Raw genomic sequence first — 21,550 nt, forward strand, 5'->3', positions numbered from 1 at the left:
GAGATTTGCTCTTTTAAAGTGGCAGTACGTCACGGATGTAAACATGACACCTTAACGCGTTGCTACGAAACGTCAACGCGTCAGCCATGTTGGATGTGCAGATTAAAAAGAAACGCAATGTGACTCTCGCGAGATTGAATCTCCACAATCACAGACGTGAAGCGCAGCAATTCTTGTGGTGGTACGCTGGCTCTCTCTAACGGTATGCGCAAGAATCACAAGAATCAACGAAGATGATGTCCAATTTTAAAACGATTTAGTCAATTGAGACAGATTTAATACTTAACATTAATTGCATTTAATACTTACCCCTATTATTATGGGCTACGTCAAGACGACAACTATGTGTTTTTTTTTTAATAATGAGCTCCGCCTCTAGATGTGCAGTGCACCATTTGGCCACAAGAGGACAGCAAAAGCCCCAATGATCATCGTCACACACACCTGGGTGTGGTGAAATTTGTCCGCTGCATTTAGCATATTTTGATTCATCCCTTGGGGAAGAGGGAAGCAGTGAGCAGAAGCGATACCGCGCTCGGTAATCATTTGGTGATCTAACGCCCCACTTCCAGCTCTTAATGCTGAGTGCCGAGCAGAGAGGAAATGGGTACCATTTTTATGGTCTTTGGTATGACCCGGCCGGGATTTGAAACCACAACCTTCCAGTCTCAGGGCGGACACTCTACTACGAGGCCACTGAGCTGGTGACTCAAATCACATTTTATCCCTGACAATGGGCGCGTGCTAGTCTTCCAACTTTATATTATGTAATGCACAAACTTAGCAAAAGATACAACATTGGATATTTAAGACAATAATTTAAAATAAGTATAGAATGTACGTACAGTTGTTACTTTACAAAAGGTTAAGATCAACTTTGTTCAGGTGATGTTTGTATGAGTAAAATTAAAAACAAAAAAACAACCTTAGGGCTATTGTTGTTGTGATGATGGTAGCAGCTTGTTTGTTCAAAGTCGGGTCTGGCAGGAAACTTTGCAGTTATCCATGGCGACGGCTTCCTTGTCATGTCGGTCGTCCTCGCCTTTGGTGGGGTTCTTGTGCTCGTGGTACTCCACCAGCGGGTAGGTGACGGCGGTCAGCAGCAGCATTCCCAGCAGGATGTACAGTTTGTACTCCAGACACAGAAAGGTGCTGTATGCAAATGCAATCACAAAGCCCAGAGATTCCCACATGCGGTAGTTGGCGAAGGCCGCCTCCTTCTCGGCGGGGAATAAGATGCCGTACAGCGCTGCCGCCACAACAAAGACAAAAGCAACAATGAATACGAGGGCTCTGCACGCCAAAAAAAAAAACAAGTCACCAATTTTTGTCGCATCTCCTGACCGTTGGTCTGCGTCTGCCAGATGGCGTCCGCCATTCCCCACAAGGCGGGAAACACAAAGAAGACAACCATCTGGGTAGGATGAGGCCTCCAGTACAACAGCCCAATGATGCACGAGAAGTTCGCCACCGCCGCTAAAAGAAAATCAAACACAAAACATGATGAATTGTCCATAGAAAACAGCAGCGGCGGGACTTTTACCCAGTAAGAATAGCGCCGCCCTGCCGGTGTAGCGAGCCAGTCGTCCGAAAAGGAAGGAGCAAAGGGAATTGGATGCCCCGAAACACATCATCACAAAGCCCACGTAGTGAATACCCAAGGCGCACGTCACGTAGTTCTGAAAACAACACGACCTTTATTACATCGTCGGCGATGATGCAGTGCAAGCTCACCTTGGTGTACTCGCCGGAGAGGAAGCTCTGCTCAAAGCCGCTGTACATGGTGAGCGGGATGAGGACGAGCATCCGCCAGTCCTTCAGAAGACGGAAAGTGGCCAGGAAGGTGTGGCAGAAAGGCTCGCCGCTGCCGCGGAAACGGCTGGCCTGCTCCTGGTCGATGTTGTCCAGGAACACGGCCACGATCAGAATGGCCAGCACGCCGACGCCAATGTAGCATCCGACCAGGGTCCACACCAGTTTCTGCTCCGGCCTGCTGGTGGTGCTGTTAGAGGCGATGGTCAGGCCGCAGTCTGCGGCCCCGCAACTCTGGAGCTGCTCTTCCGAAATGTCGGCTGCCAACACATCATTGACAATTCAGCCACATTTTCATCATTCAAACTGCTCCTGGTAGGTGCAGTGGTTACCTATGTTAGTGTCCTGCCCGAAGATGAGAGAGGACATGAGGTTCCCCCACACGGCCGACGACTGAAAGATGAAGAAGAAGATGCCAAAGTACTGGTTGATGACGTCCGAACCCTTCTTGCCCTCCACGGCCGCCTGCCTGTTGCCCGAGATGGTGAGGTAGGTACACTTGGCCGACCACAGAGGGGAGCCCCCCAAGCCCAAGATCACAGAGGTGGGGATAAGCGTGTACCTGAGGAATCATCACAATTTTCAAAAAGTGCCAATGTCCTCCCAAAGCCACGCAAGTAGAGGAGAGCACGTCAACTACACGTGGTCCTCACCATCCCGGGTGGAGGTTCCCGAAGGAGTAGGAGACGTAGCAGGCCATGCCGGCCACGATGGTCCATTTGCAGCCCAGGTTCTTGATCATGATGGGAGGCAGGAACATGGAGGAGATGATGATGGACGCATAGATGACGCTCAGAGACGTCACACCCATGCCCTCCTCCGCATTCAGGCTGCTCTGAAGAGGGAAGCCGCATAATATGATGTAGCTTTAAAAATCTGATGTGGCCCTTGGACACAAAACGCAAACATTTTGACTCGCTTGTAGGATTACACAATGGTGGTCATTGAACACAGATGAATCGTGACGGCAATGCAAAAGTGATTTAGAAGTCAAATAAAGCTCAAAAGTAGATTTGTCAGTATGTGAGAAAACAGAACAACATTTTAGGAAGACTAATTTCATTGAAAATGTAAACAAAAAAAATGGATGATGAAAATGAAGAAGATACAAGACAAAATGAGCCAATCAAATTTTTACCTGGAGGCTCTGCAGTCCGCCATACGCCGTGAAGAGCGACAGGAAGCCCAGCGACACCACCAGCACATTCTTGAAGTTGCGGCTGACCATGGTTGCACTTCCACTACCTCAACAAAAACAAAGGAAAAGAATTTTCGAACAAACTCTCACAACTTGCTTATGGTGGTGACTCCTGAGAAACAAACCGCTGTTGACTGGAAGAAACTTTCTCGTTTACTGGCAAGAACAAAGTACAACCACATGCGCACGCCCCCATTCACTTATCTTTCATCCTCATATAATTATTTCACAGTATAATGCATTATAATGTTTTTGATGAGCACTTGTTTTATCACTACCAATACCAGGAAGTCACTATTGCATTGTCATCAATCCACACACACACACCACACCCTTATCTTTGGTCTTCATGTCAATATTTGACAATTTGACGCATTAAAAAGTTGGTGCAAACTGATAACACATGTTGGGAGTGTTGGGAATAACTCCCAAGGTAGTTTCCACTTGATTCTATTATTACTATGTTCAAATTCTGCAATTGAAACCGAATAACACGACAAAATGGGACTTAGAAAAAAGCAAAGGGACTCACAGGGACATAAATGAACTCACAGTGGTGTTTACTTGCCACAAGGACTAGATAGGAGCCCTCGCGGTTGGAGCAGGAGGGCGGCCATTTAACGTTGCCACTGAATGTGGGCGTGGTTCATGCCCATCCCTGGCATACATGTAATGCTATCTCGACGTCATGGTTACACATTGGTAAAGGTCAAAGGTTTATGGAGAGTTATTCTAAGGGCGCTGTTGTTTACAAAACACACGCTGTCGCTAACAAGTTAGATTAGGGTTGGTGGTTTCTAGGCAGATTTTGGGTTTCAAATTTGAGTTAGTTTCAAGAGAGAATTTAAAACGTTCAAACTATATTACATTTGTATCTTTTAACAATACACTAGGGGGCGCTGTTGACCTATAATGCATGTTAAAAATATTTCAAGTGTGCAGTGCAATACATAGAGAAAGCAAATGAGTCATGAGATTTTTTTTGCCTGAGTCAAAAGAAATGCTGGGACGTGAATTTGTATCAAAAAATATAACATTTTTATTTCCAGCTACAAAGCGAAACATGTAACAATTTGTCACACTGCTCAATAAAATAATAAAAAATACTGTCGTCCAAACAAAATCAAGAACAAAAAACCCCACTATTGATACATTTTGGAAAAAGCACAGAACAAATACAGCTTTTAAATTAACTTACACTGTACAAATATATACACCATTTACACGTTTCTGCTTGGAATGAACTAACAATTCTTCCAGTCTAGTAATCTTTCTGAGTTCTCAGTGCCGTGGTCACTCACGCCCACTTGCGTCCGGACGGAAACGCTGACCTTTGGACAGGGCCCACCTTGAGGGCTGTGCTAACACACACACATTCACATAAACACACACACACACACGAAGGGGAACAGTGGCCCTGCTGTGGTGGGCTGCATTCACCTGTCTGGGCGGGGGAGTCATTACCCACCTCATTGAGAGGGGAGGTCAAGACTGGGGAAAAAAAAAAATTGTCCACATTATTACTAGTGCAGGAATCTCTCCCCCTGTCTGCAAAGTGCACCAAGCCGCACGCACAAATACACGCGACACCAAAAGTGGGCGTGGCTACTCTGACAAAGCAAGCACAAAAACAAGGCTTGTGTATATACGAAGGGAGCTGCGAGATGAGTTCTGTTTTCAAGTGACAAAGCGGGCGTGGGCCCTTTCTCGGCCGGGCCTCCCTCACGCCATGTCGCCCATCATCTTCTTGTAGTAGACGGACTCGAAGATGTCGTTCTCGCCGGGGCAGTTGTGGTGGCAGGCGCACGATTTGATGAACATCATGTGCTTCTTCATGACCTGTCCGTCAGGGCACTTGAACTCCATGGGCAGCGTGGTGGTTCGGTGGGGGGTGCAGCAGCGGCCGTCCAGGCACACGCCGCAGAACTTGGGGCGGTACGACTTGGTGGTGGTGCAGCCCGAGATCTCAAACTTCATGGGCTTGGACAGGCGAGGCGTGCGGATGCACTTTTTCCCTTTCTGAGAAAGCAAGAAAGATACATTCAATTTTGAATCAATGTTGACGGTTGTATTAGACACGACTGACTTTCATTTGTTTATAGTTTGCAAAAAAAAAAATAAAAAAATCACAAAGACGGTCTTTGGAATGGAGTACTGACCCGGATGCTTTGTTCCAGATGGGACTCGCAGGGGCGCACCATACACAAGCGGCTTTGCTTCTCCAGGCGGCACTCGCGGTTGTCGTTGGTGACACGGGTGGAGACGCCCAAGCCGCACGTCTTGGAGCAGGCGCTCCATTCGGTGGTCTGAACCAAGCAGTTCTCCCTCATCGTGGACAGATCGGGGCCGTAGGTTTCCTCTTCGCGGTAAGCTGCTCTCGGGAAGCAAAACAGCCGGATTAGCCGACGGCGCGCAAACAGGAAGCGGCTCAAGCGGGATCGGATCAAGCGCGACTCACCGGGTAAGACGGAGCCCATGAAGGTGTTTGTGCGCTGCGGGGCGTCACACACCCACTCCTCGCAACACTTGCCGGGCACCTTGACGCGTCTGGGCGCCGGGCAGTCGGGGCTGGGCAGCCGCACGTTCATGGAGCACAGAGGCACGCAGCCCACCGCCCCGTCCAGGCAGGTGCACTGGTACTTGCAGCTGCTCTGGAAGCTCTCGCCGCTCCTATACACCATTCCTCCAAACACGCAGGTGGCGCCTTCTCGTGCTGCAAAAAGCAAACATCATCCCATTGGTCAAATAAAAGTCGAATACAATAAAGTTTGGCAAAGGAAAGTCAAATCAAAATTGGATCATTTGGACCTGCCACACTTTAAAAAAACTTTTGTACATCATTTTCTCGAGTTGCAGCTTGATAAGCTCGTCTCACCTGTGCACACTCCGATGCGTCGATTGATGGGCGAGCCAAAGTCGCAGTAGAGGCCCTTGTGGGTGTCGCAGGCGTCTCTCTCGGTGCACAGCTCTCCCATCTGCTTGGCGCACACCCGGCAGCAGCCGCAGCCGTCGGGCACCAGGCTCACGCCGGGGGCGCACTCGGGGGGCGTGGAGGGGCACGAGCACGAGCCGCCGCACTCCTGACCGGCAGCCTGAAGGCGACATACGTGCGTCAAACATACGGACGGTGGAAGGAACCAGTGAATGAAAATAGCAAAAAAGTCTTACCAGGGTCCAGATCAGGGCGCACACAAAAGGCAGCAATGTCACTTTCTTCATGGCGGGCATCTTGAATGGCATAAAAAGTTTCTTCCTTCAGCTGAGTAAGTCTTCCTTTTTTTTCCTTGATCGAGTTGATCTCTTGTCGGCGTCTCCTCGCTTCTGGAGGTGAAAGCTAGACTTTAGCTCGGGTCGATCTCGCTCTGAGTTCTTGCTGCAGCGCGCCGCCGCCTTTATAGCGCTCGGCCCTCGGCGGAGAAACGTCACCGTCGGGGGAAGGCGGGAGGCCGGGGGGGCAGCCCTGGACAAACATGGACATACTTGGCATTCTTTCCTGGCTTCCTGACCCCCACTCCAGACATCCCACATTCCTGCCGTCTGAACGCAAGGAGGAGGAGGAGGAAGACGAGGAGGAGGAGGAGGAGTCCGGGCTAGCCAAACAACAGCCGGCTCACTCTCTCTAAACTCTCGCTCATCTGGAACAGGAAGTCTGCTCAGAGGAGGCCCGGGACCCCACACTGGGAATTCCTCAAGTCTGACTTCACAAATACAAAGCCTATAAATATGAATTTTCAAAAGAGGCGGCCACATGAAAAGGCAGAAACCATCATGAATGAATGAACAAGAAGAGGCGGGGGAGGAAAAACTCGGGGGGGGGACTTGGAGAGCCATCAAAAAGGTGGACTTGGACTCTGGGACGGTGCGGTTTGCGACTGGAGGGATTTTTGTCAGCCCGCGTCATGGTTAAGATGGCTGACGTGTGAATTGCGTCGTTTTATCATTCCGACGCGCTCGCAGGCGGTTTGGGACGTCTGCGCTATCGCTCTGCGGTCCCAATAACGGCTTCAGAAAACCTTTGAAGTCTCAGATGAAGAGCCATTTCCATTCACAGTGGCCGCTAATGATCTCGCCTTGTCCTACTTTTAAAAATAATCAAGGCCTGATGTCATATTTTAACTCACTGGCCGTTACTAATAAAAAGACTCCTTTCAAAACATTCAAACCAAAACCATAAATAGGATTAACATTCCCGTACGTGCGTGTTTTTTTTTTTTTACGTGGAGTCCACTTTAAAAGTGCCTCGTCAGTGTATTAGCTGACAGAAGAAGTATGTTTGGTACAAGGTGAACTTTTGAAGGTTCTGTTTTTCAGCTCGCCTCAGTCAAGACAATTGGCGGGCCAGGGAGGAATTTAAGTGAAAATGCAGCCGCGGCCAGACGAGGCGAGGACGTACAGTACAGCGAGGCCGTATTGTCGGGAAGAAGTTTCCTTGTTCTCGGCTCACCTGCCTAATGAGCTTTGGTGCGACTTGAGAAGACCAGGTGCAGAGCGTACCCGGGCCAGGTTTAAGTAGTACTTGAGGAAAGAGGCTAGACAGGGGTTTGTGTATTTTTTTTTTAGGTGTGGAGTGGGGGGTTCACACACCAGGCTAGACTCTTATGAAAGACAGGCCTGCTCGGTGGCCAGCCAGCCGACCGGCCAGCTAGCACATCGGAAATGAGAGGGGAAGAAGAAAAAAAAAAAAAAAAGAAACCTGGAGTTGCAGGAATGTGTGAGGAGAGCCAGCAGACAGGCTTGTTACTATCTGCAGGAAGCGTTGCCATATAAGGGCGTCTGCTCCTTCCCTAATATGGAGATGTTCTCTCTTTCTACACTGGATGGGCACAGAAGGAAGACAAAAAGCCGAGGATATCGGACGGAAACAGTTGCAGTCGAAAACATGTCAGCTGTTACGTGCAAAGTTCAGCATGAGATAATCTGGTCGCCTTAAAGGAACACAACACATCGCTGTGAGAATTGGAATTTTCGTAGAGCTCTGTACAAGTAATAATTCTTCAATGGCAGCAAGTCAAAGTGCTGAGAGCAGCAAATAATCGGCGCAAAGGTTGCTCCCCACCGAGTCTAGATTCGGCCGTGACCTCATCGTGTGACGTCACCGCGCTGGCTAAATGTAGCCGGCACCCGTGAAGTCGACAGGTGGTGCCATGCCAGGAGGGGGGGGGACTCGGCTGATGAAAAAAAAGGGTGGAAAGTGCACCTCTTGTTCCCCTGAGTGGGCTCTTCCATCACGCCACGCTCGATGATGTCATCAATGACGTCGTCGCTACAGAAAGGCTTCTGTGTTGCGGCCCGCGCATTTCGAGGCTTTCCCACTTTTCCCAGGATTTTTGTTTTTGTCCAATCAGAATTCAGAATGCCCTTCTAAGTGTGTTCCTATGTCAATCTAATCTGTCCAGGACAGAATGAGAATGTTGACTTTAGTATTGCACGTACAGTCAAGGGTACAGGCAAAACGTTTCAAAATCAAAACAAGTCCCGTGTCCTGGAACGAACCGTACCGGGCCCGAGAGACGTCGAAAAAGTCCGACGCACGCGTGCCAACGTGTCTCCACATTTTATCAGCTCCCGGCTCGGCTTTGAGCTATATATTACGTTAGCGGCGGTTGGCGGGCCCTGAGAGGAATGTTCCCGCGGCCTTGGTCAAAAGCTACCGCGCCGCTGCGTCAATTCTCAAAATGGCTTTACCTGCCGTCGTACTTTTCTGAACTCTCGGGGTTGTAAACAAGACGGCAAAATGCGGCCGTGACACACAACACTTACGCAGGCGACATAAATTCACACTTGTTGCTAGGTAGATTTTTTTGGGCTGCCAACGTTTCAGGGTCATTATCAAAATTTGTCTCTAGCTGGAAGTGGCATTAAAGGAGTCGCTCAGTATTTGTCACGCTTATCTCGAGGCGCCGCGCTGTCACGAAGGCCAACGATTAATTCCAAACTGTTGACAGATGACAAACATTCAGCGAGGATGGAAAGTAATAACAGAGGAGCGGAGTTGAGTGATTGGTTCGGCTTATAATAATGTCCAGGGAGGTGTTGGTGGGCAGATGAATTGTCAAGATGGAAACGGTGTCTATTTAAAGGCTCGCAGGCTGGAAAAACATCCAGACTGGAAACATGCATGAGACCCCAGCCGCCGTCTTTTTTTTTTTTTTCTTCTTCGGGCTGCGTTTTGAATTACTTTAATGGACGGCGATATATTATATACCCCAAGCATCTCCATTCCGCTGGGACGTAACTTGGACGCTGGGCGCATTTTTGGGAGCAATGCTTCCTCATTAATCATTTAGCTAGGCACATTTTTTGAGGGAAAGGGCAAAGGGGGGACTTTTTGTTGCCAACTAACAAGAGAGGCGATATCACTTACACCTCCACGCTGAACAAAGTGTCTTTCACAAGCTCCCTATTTTTTCAAAACAAGCCATAAAAAATTCCATCCAGCAAAACCCTCAGTCAAATAGCGAGATTGCAATTTTTTTTTTTTCAAGCAAGCAATCAGTTTCACGGTCCGGCCCCCCCACAGAGCAACCAAAACCGTGACGTGACCCAGGATCAAAACCAGCACGACCCCCCCGCAGGTGGACACTAGCAATAGACGCAGAAGGCATGGCAACACATGTGGACAACAACATGAAGGGGATTAGCTGCTAAGGCAAACTGGAAACTTCTGTTTTAGCATCGGCGCTGCAGACAGCGGGACGACAATCTGGTCCTCTTTCAACAAACACCTCAGCTGCTGCCGTCAGGTGGTCCCCGTCGTGTGGGTCCCGGACGGACCCGTTGTCCGTTCCACTGACCTTTCTTTCGGGTTTCTTAACCGAGACGGCGCGTTGAGCGCGTAATACTTCCTCTCCTGGACCTCACACGCGCAAGAAACCATTGGAAGCGTCCCGCTGTTTTCAAACTTAAACATGCAAAACGAGGTCACCCGGTGTCTGTGACCCCCGCCAGAAGGTTTCTAAATATAGCAAAAGGTTGATCCCGCACACGTTGCCACCCACAGATGCACTGTAATCTCTCAAGGGCCAACATTCTTTTCAGGCTATTTTCACCATAGGATATAATGGAAATGGAAAAAAACTGTACAGTGGGCTAAGGTGGTCCATAATTCTTTTTTTTTTTTTTTTACTTACTGGAATGCTGTTGAATGTGGTAAAGGAGAGCCATAGTTGAAGCAAGCAGTAAAACACAAATGCGAACAGAGTCACGCTAGGGGCTGCTGTGTGCCCCGGCTCACACCAAACACTCACACCAAGACTTTTGTTATGATCGCTTCAACTAGGAGTCAAGGCTTTCTAACTATTTTCATCTGGTCTTGGCGGTGGTACCTTTCAAACATTTTGGGTCGGTGCCAGACTCAGTACCACAAACGCGTAGGGCACATTTACAGGTTTCAAAGCGATCAACTGGGCTGCCAGTTCGCAGCCTTGGCAGCTCTGGTAAATTTACTCAGCTTGCGGCGATGCGAACCACATCCGAGCACGCGGCCGTTTGAAGCAAATGCATATTGCTGCTTTAAAGGCGGCCGCTTCCCAGCAAGAACATGAACCCCCCCCCCCCCCCCTCGCATTAGCCTGGCGCGCGACTGCATAGCTGAGCTAATTAGCTTCCTGTAAGGACCTTGGATGAAAACACGGCCTTAAATCACTCGGCGCTGCTTTTGTCTTTGCGGCTGCCAAGGTCAATGTTGACGTTCAAATGGGCTGTTTTTTTCGCAGGTGTTTTCGATCGAGGACGTGCCAACGCTTTCACCTTAACATTCCTCAAATATCAAAGGCGTTGTTTTTTTTCTGTCATCGCAGCTTTCATGTCGCGTTCGCCCAGCGTTGAGTACTCGGAGCACCGTTAGCTTCGACCTCAGAGTGGACGTGCTAATTACTGACAAGCTGGTTTTTGCCCGATTTGACCCACAGTGAGCACGGAGGAAGTTGCAACCGCAAGTCGGGATGTGTTATTATGGAAGCCCGCCGATGCCGGACGAGGGTACATTCGAGGTTGAGTGTTTAGATTATCGCGTCCAAGGTCCAGCGTTGCGCTGGAGCCCATTATTAAGTTGCCTTTGCAACAATGGAAATGGAAAGTGACCACATGACTTGTTTTCTCTTTGGGAGCGCAAAAAGTATTGGGCTTGATGACCTCAGTTGACAAGTGACCCACGCGGCCTCTTCCATTTATTTCTAAAGATGTTGTTTTAAATTTATCGTCATGGACTTACGTGGAAGTCATTCATCTACGCGGGTAACATTGAATCAAACTGCAAGCGGCATTCCCATGCTATGTTATAATTGGTTCCAGATACAGTATGTTTTTTTTTTGTTTTAACAGCAGAGTGCCTAAAAAGGACCCCTCCCTGTCTGGGCTTTTCCCTCGTGTAAGTGTGAGGTGCAAGGCCAAACACTCACGCTCAACCTGGAACGCCACCTCGTGCCGTCCGAGTCGCCGTTCTCGTCCGTCCGGGGAGGTCACGGCGGGTCACTTTTTTGGGGGACTCTGCGAAAATATTTCATTGTATGACTGACTACTCGATTCTTGGTCATTGTTTACCCACAATAAAAAGCATAGAGTGACCTCAAGTCTATTTTTTACACATAAATCCCCAGCTACATAAATCCAATATGGCTCAAGGTAACAGAGTGTTCTTTTCTGCTTCCGAAGCGTCTGCTGCAGACTGGCAGTGGAAAAAAAACTTTTGAGCCATCACGCCGGCCCTCGCAACAACACGGAACGAGACGGACGGCGGATTCCTCGGCAAGGTGAGGAGGAAGTGATGACGCAGGACGGCGGCGACGCTCAGCTCGCTGTCAAAAGTTTCACACGCCTATCCGACCTCGAGGGCGCTCACGACATGAGCTAATATGTCGTACCGAGGTGGTAAACGAGTAGCGGGTGACCCATTTTGTCCATTTGGGGATGTTTACGCACGACAGACCACTACCAAGGATAAACAATCCTAATTTGAATCATCACCATTCCATATACGACAACTATAACATTTGCTTCTAATCACCAGATGCTACATTAAGCTAAAAATTGTGTTCAAGTAAAGACTACTTGGCTTGTCCACTATTAGCTCATGAATCCATCAGCACCCGAGAAGGTGGCGCCGAGGAAGGAACAAAGTTGTAATTTGCTGAATCAACAAAATATTTGGGGGTTAACAGTAAGGCCGCTAGATATTGTATAACTCCGTTGTTGCCATATAGCTCAAAGTACATTTTTAGCCAACGCAGTTTCAACCCAATCCGTGCCAAAAGACATTAATCAGCCGCACCTCGTACGTCTAAACTGAGAACTTGGGGCTTTGGAGCCAAAGTCCCCTGGCGTCCGAAAACATCACGTTCATGATATAGCTGGAATGATTGAGAAGTGCGGTGCGAACGTTACGCAACGCCGAGGTGTTGTGTGACGCCGCGTGAATGCCGGGCCTTGTCTGCCTCGGCCGGTTTGCGCGTCTCAACCGCTAGCTTTTTGCTCAAAGCCTAGCTTGTGTCTTGAAGACCTGTTCTCACGCTTTACGCTTCGATAATTGACACTAGCCAATTATCCCACCAGTTTCCCGACTGGTTTTCCCCTCACTTATGTGTCAAAAAATCTGCTGCTTTTTTTCGAAATTCCGCAGTCAATTCAAAGTCTGCAGTGTCTCGGGCGGCGTTAAGCACATCGAGCTCAAAGTCGAGGGTATTCTGGTCCGATCACGTTGGCAGGTATGTTTGCTTTATTGCCCCTGGCAGGACGGGCGTTCAGCGCTCGTCAGCCGCCCGTGTTTACGCAGGTGCGGGACGTTCGGAGTTGATTTTCACGGCGGCCCAATTGGAAAAGGGGACGCCTTTATACTGTATGTGGCATTTGACTGGGCCGGGCCCAGTGAAGGCATTTCCTCAGCTTACTGGAAATGGAGCAGTAAAGGGTTAGAAACATGTCACGCTAGGGGGAGAAATATTTAAGTGGCAGGAGCTAGATGGACACGGGTGTCATTTAGTAACGTTTGTGAACATTTATCTTGAGCTAAGATTTCTTATTCGGGGCGCTGTTATTGGTTTCAGAATTTGACCGGCCAAGTGGACTAGTTTGAAGCGTCGGCATGTTCGTGTTTTTCATTGGCCGGCGATGCGATGCTGTCAGAGGGATCGCTCATCTCAAAAATATGCACAAGAGTCATAGATGGATCAGGAAATTTTCTGGAAATCTTGTGTCATCCTTTGCTACGCTTTTAGAAGAAACTATGACATAAACGTGATGGTGATTTGCCAGACATTCTTCTGCAAAACATGGAGAGAGCAAAGACTAAGGAGCTTGTCCAGTCAGCAATGATGGCGTTAGCAACTACAGAGATTTGATTTGACTTTTTGAAATTGTGAGACTCTTTGGACTGAACATGGCCTTCAACTATCACAACACAACCGTTGTGGTTAAATAAACCCTCGCCCAGTCAGTGTTCATTTAAACATATACATAAGCTAAAAGTCGACGACCTCCTGGACAAAGAACAAGCGTATACATTTTGCCTTGATCTTTCATCTTGGCTGCATTTGCCTTTTTTTTTTGCCACACAAACAAGCTGCGAGGGGGCCCTAGATGTACACAAGCTAAAAGTCGACGGGCCGCTATGTACGCGCCACTTGAAAAGCTTGTCAACTTTGGCCCTCGCCCTCCAAATGAGCCGACGCTCAATGAGCCGCACTGTTGTGGACGCAAACACAGATGCGCGCCTTAAAACGCGCTGGGCCCGGGTTGAGAAATTTGAAAGAAAACAAACAGGATTCCTGAGCGCTGCGCTGTGGCGTGAGGCCGCTGGACGCCGGCACAAAGAGGGGCCTGTTTGGCGCCGCGTTCCGTCCTTCCAGCGAACAGAACGGAGGTTCTGCGACGCTGTTGACCTAAGCTACTTTAGAATGTTTGCGCAATAGCTTTCTGACCGCTTGATTAAAAATATCGTTTGATGGTCCCCTGCCCCGAGCGAGGGGCAGTTCAGACCGGTCTGATCGAGAGCCACGCGAACAACACGGCCTCTCATCAACGCGGAAAAGTCGGCCACAGGCAAACGATTGAGGGCCCGTGCCCCGCTTGGCTTTATTCAATTATATAATACGAGAGCGATTCAACCTGCGAGATGTCTGTCACACCGCTCAACGTGCCAACAGCGTTCCAGCATGTCATCGGCGGATGGAAACGTCAGTCAGTCGATGCGACATTTGCTCCAGACGCAAACAGATGGATAACCTCGTTCGTAATTTCCAATTTCCATATTCAGGATACCAAACATTTCCTCTTCCGTGACTGCCGTGTGAAGTCGGCATAACCTAAAACCGTCAAGCTGTCCGCTGACTGTTGCAATATGCATTGCGTAATGCTCGTTTCCAACAAGTGATCCACGATTTTTAGGGAAACCTATTAAATTAAATAAACTATTGATGTGGCGCCATCTAGTGGACTTATTGGCACCAATGAACTATCTTGACGTAATGTGAGGAACTCCTTTTGGTCAGGCCTTAGCATCTATAGGCAATAGTATGATAAAAATGAGAACAAAGACCTTAAGGCCCCCCCAAAAATCGAGTATCAGTAACTAGTATTGGCAGCCTACAAAAATATCCGATAACACGATTTTGTTGACCTACTAGTCACAAGATAGTTTGCGTAGACGAGCTAATAAAACGTACTTTATTACTTCATAGTCTGCCGGCTGTACCATTTTTCTTAGTGCAGACAAAAAACAGATGTCGGCGGGTGTTAGTGGCTTTTTTTTTTTTTTTATGTCCTCGCACAAAAGAAGACTATTTGTTTGGTTTCTTGACCGAGTCAAACGGAAAGTCGAATCAGACATAGAACAACACTATAAACGGCCCACTCACATTCACACAAGACGCTGCATGCCTCCGCCAAGGCCAATGTGAGCAAAAAAACAAACCCTAATAAAAATCTCGCCAAGCGCAGGACCGAAAGAGCAAAACATTGAGGCAAATTTCCAAGCTGAAAATGCTTTTTAAGTGGGAGCCAGTCAGGTATGCGCGAAAGTTTGTGTTGCTAAACGAAAGGCATGTGCGGCTGGCAAATAGGAGAAGGATATATTAAGGCCACCGTAAAAAGAAAAGTCCATATTAAGAGCCTTGTTTGATGTGGCGCAAGATTTATAACTTACAGGGGTCAAACAAAAACAGACCACAGCAGAAAAAAAAAAAAACATAGATGCCCAGTGACCGGGTCCTGCTTTAAGATGTTTTTTTTTTTTATCTTACCGGAATACACAAAATACTAACACTCGCTGATCCTTACCAGAAGTCATGTTTACACAAAAAGCTACTGTGCATTCATTTATTAAGCCTAGCCAGAAGCAACTTAGATTAAACCTACGCCAAAGAGGAATCCCATTCACAAGTATGTTCTTAGTTACTATTTCTCACATTTGACGGTTCTACTGCATATTTAGAAAAATCCAATTGTTTCTTTTTTTTTTTTTTTTTTTTAATTCATTTCCTCATGTTCCAAACAGAGCATCTGCACACTTCAGCCTGAGAAAGGGAAAAATGTCATCTGAGCTTCCACCAGGTGTGACGAACATCTCACGCCGCTGCGAGTAAACGCCGCTTCCTCACCCCGCCTCCCGGCGTCCCGTTTGCCAACCTCTGCCCCCTCCCCTTTTGACCTCTGACCCCGACAGGCCGCTCCGAGACGCTCTTTCACTTGTTAGCTTTGTCCGACTCAGATGTCAAACTACCTTGAGTGAATGCAAAGAAAAAGTGTGATGCAACTACAGTATCAATCCCGGCTGCTATTTAACGCAATAACAAAGAGCTCAAATTTGGTCTGTGTGTGTGTGTGTGTACCTGCATGTGTGGTCCGACCACATCCTTCTTATTTTCTTTGCAAGAACAACACGGCCACCTGCGAGCTACCGCCATGGTTCCTTCCCACCAACGGCGAGGTTGGTCACGCAGGTTGCAACGCGAGTGGCGTCACTCACGCGAGGTCATGTTGGTCTCCCCGCAATTCTCCTCCATGGTTACGCCACTCTCTGCAAACATAGGAGGCCCGTTTCAACCCAGATGACATTTAAACTCGCAAACTGATTATTTGAAGAGCCTTTTGTTGCCACATAAAAAAATAAAAAATAAAAATAAAAAACACCGACCTTGCGGGATGGAAGTTGTTAACCCAAAACTGAGGACAAGCTCCGAGATGGGAATTTGCCCAAAAATTGCTGCTGGCGGACTTTCTGTACAATTTCGTGCTTGAAACCTTTTTGTTATACGTTCTGTGTCATAAACAAGTACACCCAAGTGTATTTTGGCTTAAAAGTGCCACTTCGAAGCGGCTTGAACATCCAGTCACATCCCTCGCTACCTGGCAGGCGACTTCCTATTGAGGAAAACATCAATATTTGCTAAAATAAGACCAACAGAAGCCTCTGAAGCAGCCACAACGCTTCTGTGGGCCCATGCTAACCTTTAACGTCTTTAACTTTGTGTACACGCTGCCATTGCCAGCTGTAGCTCATCTGTATTTATGAGCAAATATTTCTTTTGGGGAAGCGAGAGTACATGACAGAGAAAAAATATTTTGGAAGTCAAAGTTGGCATTCCTGGGTCACCGCAAGGAATTCTGAGGATGCAGGTACATCAACAACTGGGATTTACTGGGAGGCTGATGCGCTAATGGAATAAACGCATGCTCAAGTTAACGGTTTCTGCAGGCTTTCATTAATAACGTCTAAAAATAGTACAGTAGGGACATCTGGGTCTTCATTACAACTGCTGGCAAGTTGCAATGCCATGAAAGAAAAGAGGAAAGGCATCTATTAAAATACAGCCATTAAATTTCAAAAGAATTAATGAGAAAAACGGATGGGGGTTTTTTTGGTGCCCTAGATCAATGCCTTAGACGGGCTAATGAAAATAGCATCATAATGCATCATAGGCCTTCATAGCAGCATGTTGCTATTCAACTACTGCCCCCTGCTGGGAGGAACACCCATCACCACTCAATGCTATCATAACATTGCCATAGTGTACATAAACATGTGAGGTGAGGCAAAAATGAAAACTGTGTCACCTCAACTGTTGAAATGACCTCAACGGAGCAAAGTTTAATTTCCATTAATAATGGAATATAAGCATCATTCCTTACCTTCACACCTGCGTGAACGTGAGCCGGTCCTCAGCAGGGCAACTGTCAAACGATGGAGTCATCATCATCATCGCCGTCATGGGAATGATTCATTTGGCAAATTCTGTAATGAGCACTCAGTGATATACAACAAATTGGGCTTTGACATATATATTTTTTTTTTGTTTAAGTTGCACTAAAATCCTCAAAAGAACATTCCTTCCTTTTGAGTAGCAAATGAATCCATGAATCTGGAACGTCATGGATTGTTTAACGATTAAACTGCTCAAACTGTACACCTTGTTAAGTCTCTGGGGGAAAAAGTAGGTCGTAGGAAAAACGCGCTGGGCTCTTTGCAGCAACTTGCTACATTCCAAAAGAAGCGGCAAGTCGCACCTCCTGGCGGTCCAGATGATGTATTCACACCTGGACGGGTCGGCCAAAGCTGTGCCCGTGCCAAGGCAACATTTTCCTCCCGGGCGTCACCAACCTGTTACTTCCACCTCGCCGCCAGCCAAGGACGCAATGACTCGCCTGCCGTTTACGAGTCCCCCTGATCTCATCTCCCAACGTGGCAGCCCGTTTCCAGCGCCAAGATGACGCACGGTATTAGTACTAAACGCTTGTTTCGATTTTAACCCAAAATTCCAAGGACACATTCAAAATAGAATCATTTATGTACATTTGTCACATCAAATTAACTGTCAATGCCTGGTGAACAACGGCGTTCCACAAGGTTCCGTTACTAGCCCACTTCTATGCTTTTTTTTTCTCCAGTATATGGATTTCAATCTGTTAATTTTGTTCAAATATTTGCAGAGAAGTGTTCAAAATGAAATAGGCTAACAGTCAGGTTTTTGCTGACTTAAGTAGTCTCGGAAATCAGGACGTGCCGCGTGGACACTATTGACAAGTTGACCTTGTGCAACACAGTTCAATAATTGTAATGATTTATGTAGTACAAGTTTATATTTAGGAAGACATCAAATTACCTGAGCATGTTCTTCATTTGGTGCTCTTGTACTGGTGGCGTCACGGCAGTTCAATTTGCATACCATTCCAATAACGACTCACTCCGCTATGATAAGGTATATTTAATAAATGGGAGGCAGCACATTTGTCATTTACAGAAAAAAAAATACACATGCACATTTTGATCTGTTATTTACTCACCATGTTGTGATGACTGCTTTTAGCTTCCTTCATATCAACAAGAAAAAGTAACTTCATGTTAAGCGTCTCACTCCACAATATAACCTTGAAAAATCTTAACTTAAACCCATGCTATGTTAATTTTTGCTTGGAAATTAGCTGAGTTTAGCCAAATTGTGGAATAACAGCACTAACTGTGAGAATTGCACATAGAATGATTGCCAACAAAATTAGACCCACCTGCACAAACTCAATGGAATGAAAATAAAAGAGCTTCATCAAAAAAAATCTTGCTTTTGCCCATATTCTGTTTTGGTGAATCAGTTGTTGTGTCTGGCAATGTTCGTTAGCGCCACCTTAAGGCCTGAAGTGGAACACCATTGCCAGGTTTATGTTGAGTGCCGCACCACCGGTGCCATTCCAGTTCATTGTTGACACAAATGTTTGCTTCAGCTCTTATCGCATTGACTCTGACTCGCTGGTGTGTGCATACCCAATCGAGTGGCCGTTGAGCTTTTAACATTTCTTGGCAGCAGGAGACAACGTGAAGGGTCGGTAGGGGTGCGAAGTAGGAGGACTCACTGCTTGGCGGCGCCCCAGATGATGAGGCCGACGACGACGGCCACGACGACCAGGATTAAAATCAGGATGCAGATCTTCTTCCGAGAGCTCCGCTTGAAAGACAAAAAAGATGAATAATGTTGTGAGGGAACTCTTATGGGTCTGTTTTCCTCGAGAGGGAGCTTACAGGGTCATCGACCGTGTTGCGCAATGCTTTTTTTTTTTTCTGGCTCATCTCCTAATGACCCATCGCTTATCTCTTTTACCTGATAGTCGGCAGCACGTGCAAGCTGCTGCGTGGCACTCTGGACATTCACGTCTGCACTCTCCACATTGGCCTCTATACTGTCTGCAGAGGACACATAGGGTCAGGAAAGGGGAGCTGATCAATTTGCTTGAGTAGGATCTATTTCATTTATTTACATCTGGGTGGACGCACAACTTTGATGTTCCCGTGCTTCCTCCCGCATAAAAAGCATACATATTAGGTTTGTTGAAACTCTTGATGGGCCGTAGGAACGAATGTGGTTGTTTGTGTAACTGGCCTTTCACCTAATTGTAGTGGGGACAGGCTCCAGCTCAAACATGACCCGAATATTGACAAATGCTACAAATGAAGAAATAAAATGAACGAAATAAAACCAAATAAAAATACATTGAAAATAAAATAAAACCAAATAAAAATAAATACTCATTTAACCATGAGCGGGAATGCTGCTTACCAATCATGTCGCCTTGATCGTGCACCATCGTCCCAAGGTCCTTGAAGATGTCGTTGATGTCTGTGATGTCTGACTGCAAATGAGAAAATGACCAAGTTGAACGCACGATGCCGATACTGACTGTCCAGTATTTGTGTTTGACGCGTTGGACACCTCCAGCTGCCTGATGGCTGACTCTCTCTCCTGGATCAACCGGAGATCATCCTCGCTGACGGCCTCTTCCTGGTCCTGCACCTGCATGTCACTGCAGCAATGAAAGTTTATCGTCATTGTTGGCTGAAATTTTAAAGTAGAACTGAAAAATTTGCTATTGTGTTTTAAAAATCTTTTAAAATTCAGAGGCATTCAGAGTGTTCTTGAATGGAAACAAAACCTTGATGGAGTTCAAATAAACAAATGCGCTACCTTGGGAAAGGGGTGACACTTCCATAATGAGTCTCAGGCTGGCCACCCTACAGAAAAAGGAAAACAGGATCACAAAATGAGCAAACATGAGAACCTCTGCCACCAGTGCCAAACAGTTGCAGTGACGGCACGGGAGGAAATACCAACAGCCGCCATGCGGACTGGGGCTTTTCCTCACCGCAACGAGACACATTTTCGGGTCCAAGCTACTCACCGACACCTTGGAGCTGGCTCTGACTCGGGCCACAAACTCTCGTTCTTTGTCGGCCGCCAACCGCTGCGTCTTCTGAAAGGTGTTCAACGCTGCCGAGAAGTCGTTGAGCAAACGCTCTTTTTGAATCTTTCTCTGCCTCTGAAAAATGAAATTTTGTAAGCCAAAGTATTTCTCTTCGGAAAATAAGAGCCAGTACCTGGTCTGCGCCCACGGGAAGCGCGCTGAACTCCTTCATCAGCCGGTCCGTCTCCTTAGCGAGCTGGTTACCTTGTTGCTGGTTCTGCTGCCTGGCGACCAGTCAAGATAGTCACAGTCAAGAGTTTTCATCCCAAAAGCTTGACAGAGCATCGCATGAACTCACAGCGTCTGTTGCAGCTGGTTGCTGTCCTGATCGGTTCCAAGCAGCGACAGCGCCCTCTGTAGCTCGGAAGCTGTACATAATTGTTAGGAACATGATATGATGTGGGTTTAATGCGACTGTCAGATGATGTCATTCAAGTCAAATGTGTGCGTTTGTATTACTCAGCAGGGTGAGTCTCTGGATGTTGGAGCTAATGATTTGAACCAAAGCATTGGGCTCCTCCGGAAAACCAGCCTGGTAGGCCATGATGGAGAACTAGATGGAGACACACTAGTAGAAACAGACACGTTGTTGTACTTCTTGAAATAATTCATAATCATTCAAAAGGGAGCGCCCAGCTTTACGATTTCACTGCTCCAAAATAGATTTGGGATTTTTATTGGCAAAGTGGTGACATGCGGAAATGAGCCTCAGGGATGGCTAAAAACAAGAGGGCGGACGTTCCATGGATGACTTGTTTTTGACGTGCTTTAGACGTCCGTTTATGCCAAACGCTAAACCGACAAGCACGTCGACTTCTAGGATTTACAAAGCCATATTATAGGAAATCATTTTTTTTAGGTTATAGCCATTTTAATATGTGAATTCCTCATGAAAAACACCCCCAAAGAAATGTTTCCTCCCTTCACTCATTCGTGCTCATTCTTTCTCTCTAAGCACCAGTCCCGCCCATTCCTAGTCGACGACAACTTTAAGTCATATCTACAAATTCAGTGTAACATTAAAGGTTGTGTTTAGTTGGGAGAAAGAGCGAAAGGGTGTTTAAAAGTTTGACTAACCTTAGCGGTGGTTGAGGAGGAGAGTTGCGTCGGGACACTTCCTGATGTCGACCCGCCTTGACACGTGATGTAAGGGCCTCGTGACAAATCACAAGTAGATGGAAAAAGGTTTTCAAATATAGCTCTATTGTTTAATTTATATGTTTTAAACGCACTGAATAAAATGTGGGGGTAATAATATAAAATGAGCTCTTGAAATAAATTTAGGCGACGGATACACAGGCTGGCTACTTCCTGGTGTCGTCA

At 47.1% G+C, this 21,550-nt stretch overlaps 3 protein-coding genes across 8 annotated transcripts; all 3 read right to left on the reverse strand.

The window, feature by feature from the left end:
* Window positions 1-745: 745 nt before the first annotated feature.
* unc93a (unc-93 homolog A) lies at window positions 746-3,646 on the reverse strand. Of its 4 annotated transcripts, none has more exons than XM_085937861.1 (8): window positions 3,543-3,646; window positions 2,951-3,053; window positions 2,466-2,647; window positions 2,145-2,374; window positions 1,735-2,072; window positions 1,544-1,679; window positions 1,345-1,476; window positions 746-1,249 (listed from the first exon to the last, which is right to left on the reverse strand). In XM_085937861.1, the coding sequence occupies exons 1-8, from the start codon at window positions 3,548-3,550 to the stop codon at window positions 969-971; spliced, it is 1,410 nt and encodes a 469-aa protein (XP_085793987.1). In that variant the 5' UTR covers window positions 3,551-3,646; the 3' UTR covers window positions 746-968. The 4 variants fall into 4 exon arrangements, with proteins under 4 accessions (XP_085793987.1, XP_085793989.1, XP_085793988.1 ...); XM_085937863.1 differs by having other exon boundaries at window positions 2,951-3,057; window positions 3,563-3,638; XM_085937862.1 differs by having other exon boundaries at window positions 2,951-3,057; window positions 3,543-3,585.
* Window positions 3,647-4,025: 379 nt separating this feature from the next.
* Window positions 4,026-18,405, reverse strand: ccn2a (cellular communication network factor 2a). Of its 3 annotated transcripts, none has more exons than XM_085937543.1 (9): window positions 18,284-18,405; window positions 18,103-18,188; window positions 17,132-17,234; window positions 15,832-16,019; window positions 11,410-11,497; window positions 6,179-6,328; window positions 5,886-6,102; window positions 5,170-5,723; window positions 4,026-5,029 (listed from the first exon to the last, which is right to left on the reverse strand). In XM_085937543.1, exons 6-9 carry the CDS (start codon window positions 6,248-6,250, stop codon window positions 4,733-4,735), a joined length of 1,140 nt encoding a protein of 379 aa, XP_085793669.1. In that variant the 5' UTR covers window positions 6,251-6,328; window positions 11,410-11,497; window positions 15,832-16,019; window positions 17,132-17,234; window positions 18,103-18,188; window positions 18,284-18,405; the 3' UTR covers window positions 4,026-4,732. The 3 variants fall into 3 exon arrangements, with proteins under 3 accessions (XP_085793669.1, XP_085793668.1, XP_085793670.1); XM_085937542.1 differs by having other exon boundaries at window positions 6,179-6,331; XM_085937544.1 differs by lacking the exons at window positions 11,410-11,497; window positions 15,832-16,019; window positions 17,132-17,234; window positions 18,103-18,188; window positions 18,284-18,405 and having other exon boundaries at window positions 5,170-5,381; window positions 5,469-5,723; window positions 6,179-6,405.
* Window positions 18,190-21,535, reverse strand: stx7l (syntaxin 7-like). Its single transcript, XM_085937545.1, has 10 exons — window positions 21,305-21,535; window positions 20,687-20,795; window positions 20,526-20,595; window positions 20,361-20,451; window positions 20,165-20,302; window positions 19,951-19,997; window positions 19,699-19,789; window positions 19,546-19,618; window positions 19,090-19,172; window positions 18,190-18,936 (listed from the first exon to the last, which is right to left on the reverse strand). Exons 2-10 carry the CDS (start codon window positions 20,769-20,771, stop codon window positions 18,841-18,843), a joined length of 774 nt encoding a protein of 257 aa, XP_085793671.1. The 5' UTR covers window positions 20,772-20,795; window positions 21,305-21,535; the 3' UTR covers window positions 18,190-18,840.
* Window positions 21,536-21,550: the final 15 nt, after the last annotated feature.

The sequence above is a fragment of the Syngnathus leptorhynchus genome, chromosome 18, assembly GCF_054491065.1.
Source record: "Syngnathus leptorhynchus isolate UIUO chromosome 18, UIUO_Slep, whole genome shotgun sequence".
Classification (NCBI taxonomy): Eukaryota; Metazoa; Chordata; class Actinopteri; order Syngnathiformes; family Syngnathidae; genus Syngnathus; species Syngnathus leptorhynchus.

What these genes read in the sequence shown, in the direction of transcription:
- unc93a (XM_085937861.1), bottom strand. An exon ending in GGGAACCTCCACCCGGGATG is followed by an intron (nt 2,375 to 2,465) that starts GTGAGGACCACG and finishes ATGATTCCTCAG; the next exon opens with GTACACGCTTATCCCCACCT. An exon ending in CTGGCAGACGCAGACCAACG is followed by an intron (nt 1,250 to 1,344) that starts GTCAGGAGATGC and finishes TTGTGGCGGCAG; the next exon opens with CGCTGTACGGCATCTTATTC.
- ccn2a (XM_085937543.1), bottom strand. Translation starts at nt 6,250, where the DNA reads ATGCCATTCAAGATGCCCGCCATGAAGAAAGTGACATTGCTGCCTTTT. An exon ending in GCGCCCTGATCTGGACCCTG is followed by an intron (nt 6,103 to 6,178) that starts GTAAGACTTTTT and finishes TGTCGCCTTCAG; the next exon opens with GCTGCCGGTCAGGAGTGCGG. An exon ending in ATCTGGAACAAAGCATCCGG is followed by an intron (nt 5,030 to 5,169) that starts GTCAGTACTCCA and finishes TTGCTTTCTCAG; the next exon opens with AAAGGGAAAAAGTGCATCCG.
- stx7l (XM_085937545.1), bottom strand. Translation starts at nt 20,771, where the DNA reads ATGGCCTACCAGGCTGGTTTTCCGGAGGAGCCCAATGCTTTGGTTCAA. An exon ending in GAGCCAGCTCCAAGGTGTCG is followed by an intron (nt 19,998 to 20,164) that starts GTGAGTAGCTTG and finishes CTTTTTCTGTAG; the next exon opens with GGTGGCCAGCCTGAGACTCA. An exon ending in CGATCAAGGCGACATGATTG is followed by an intron (nt 19,173 to 19,545) that starts GTAAGCAGCATT and finishes TGTCCTCTGCAG; the next exon opens with ACAGTATAGAGGCCAATGTG.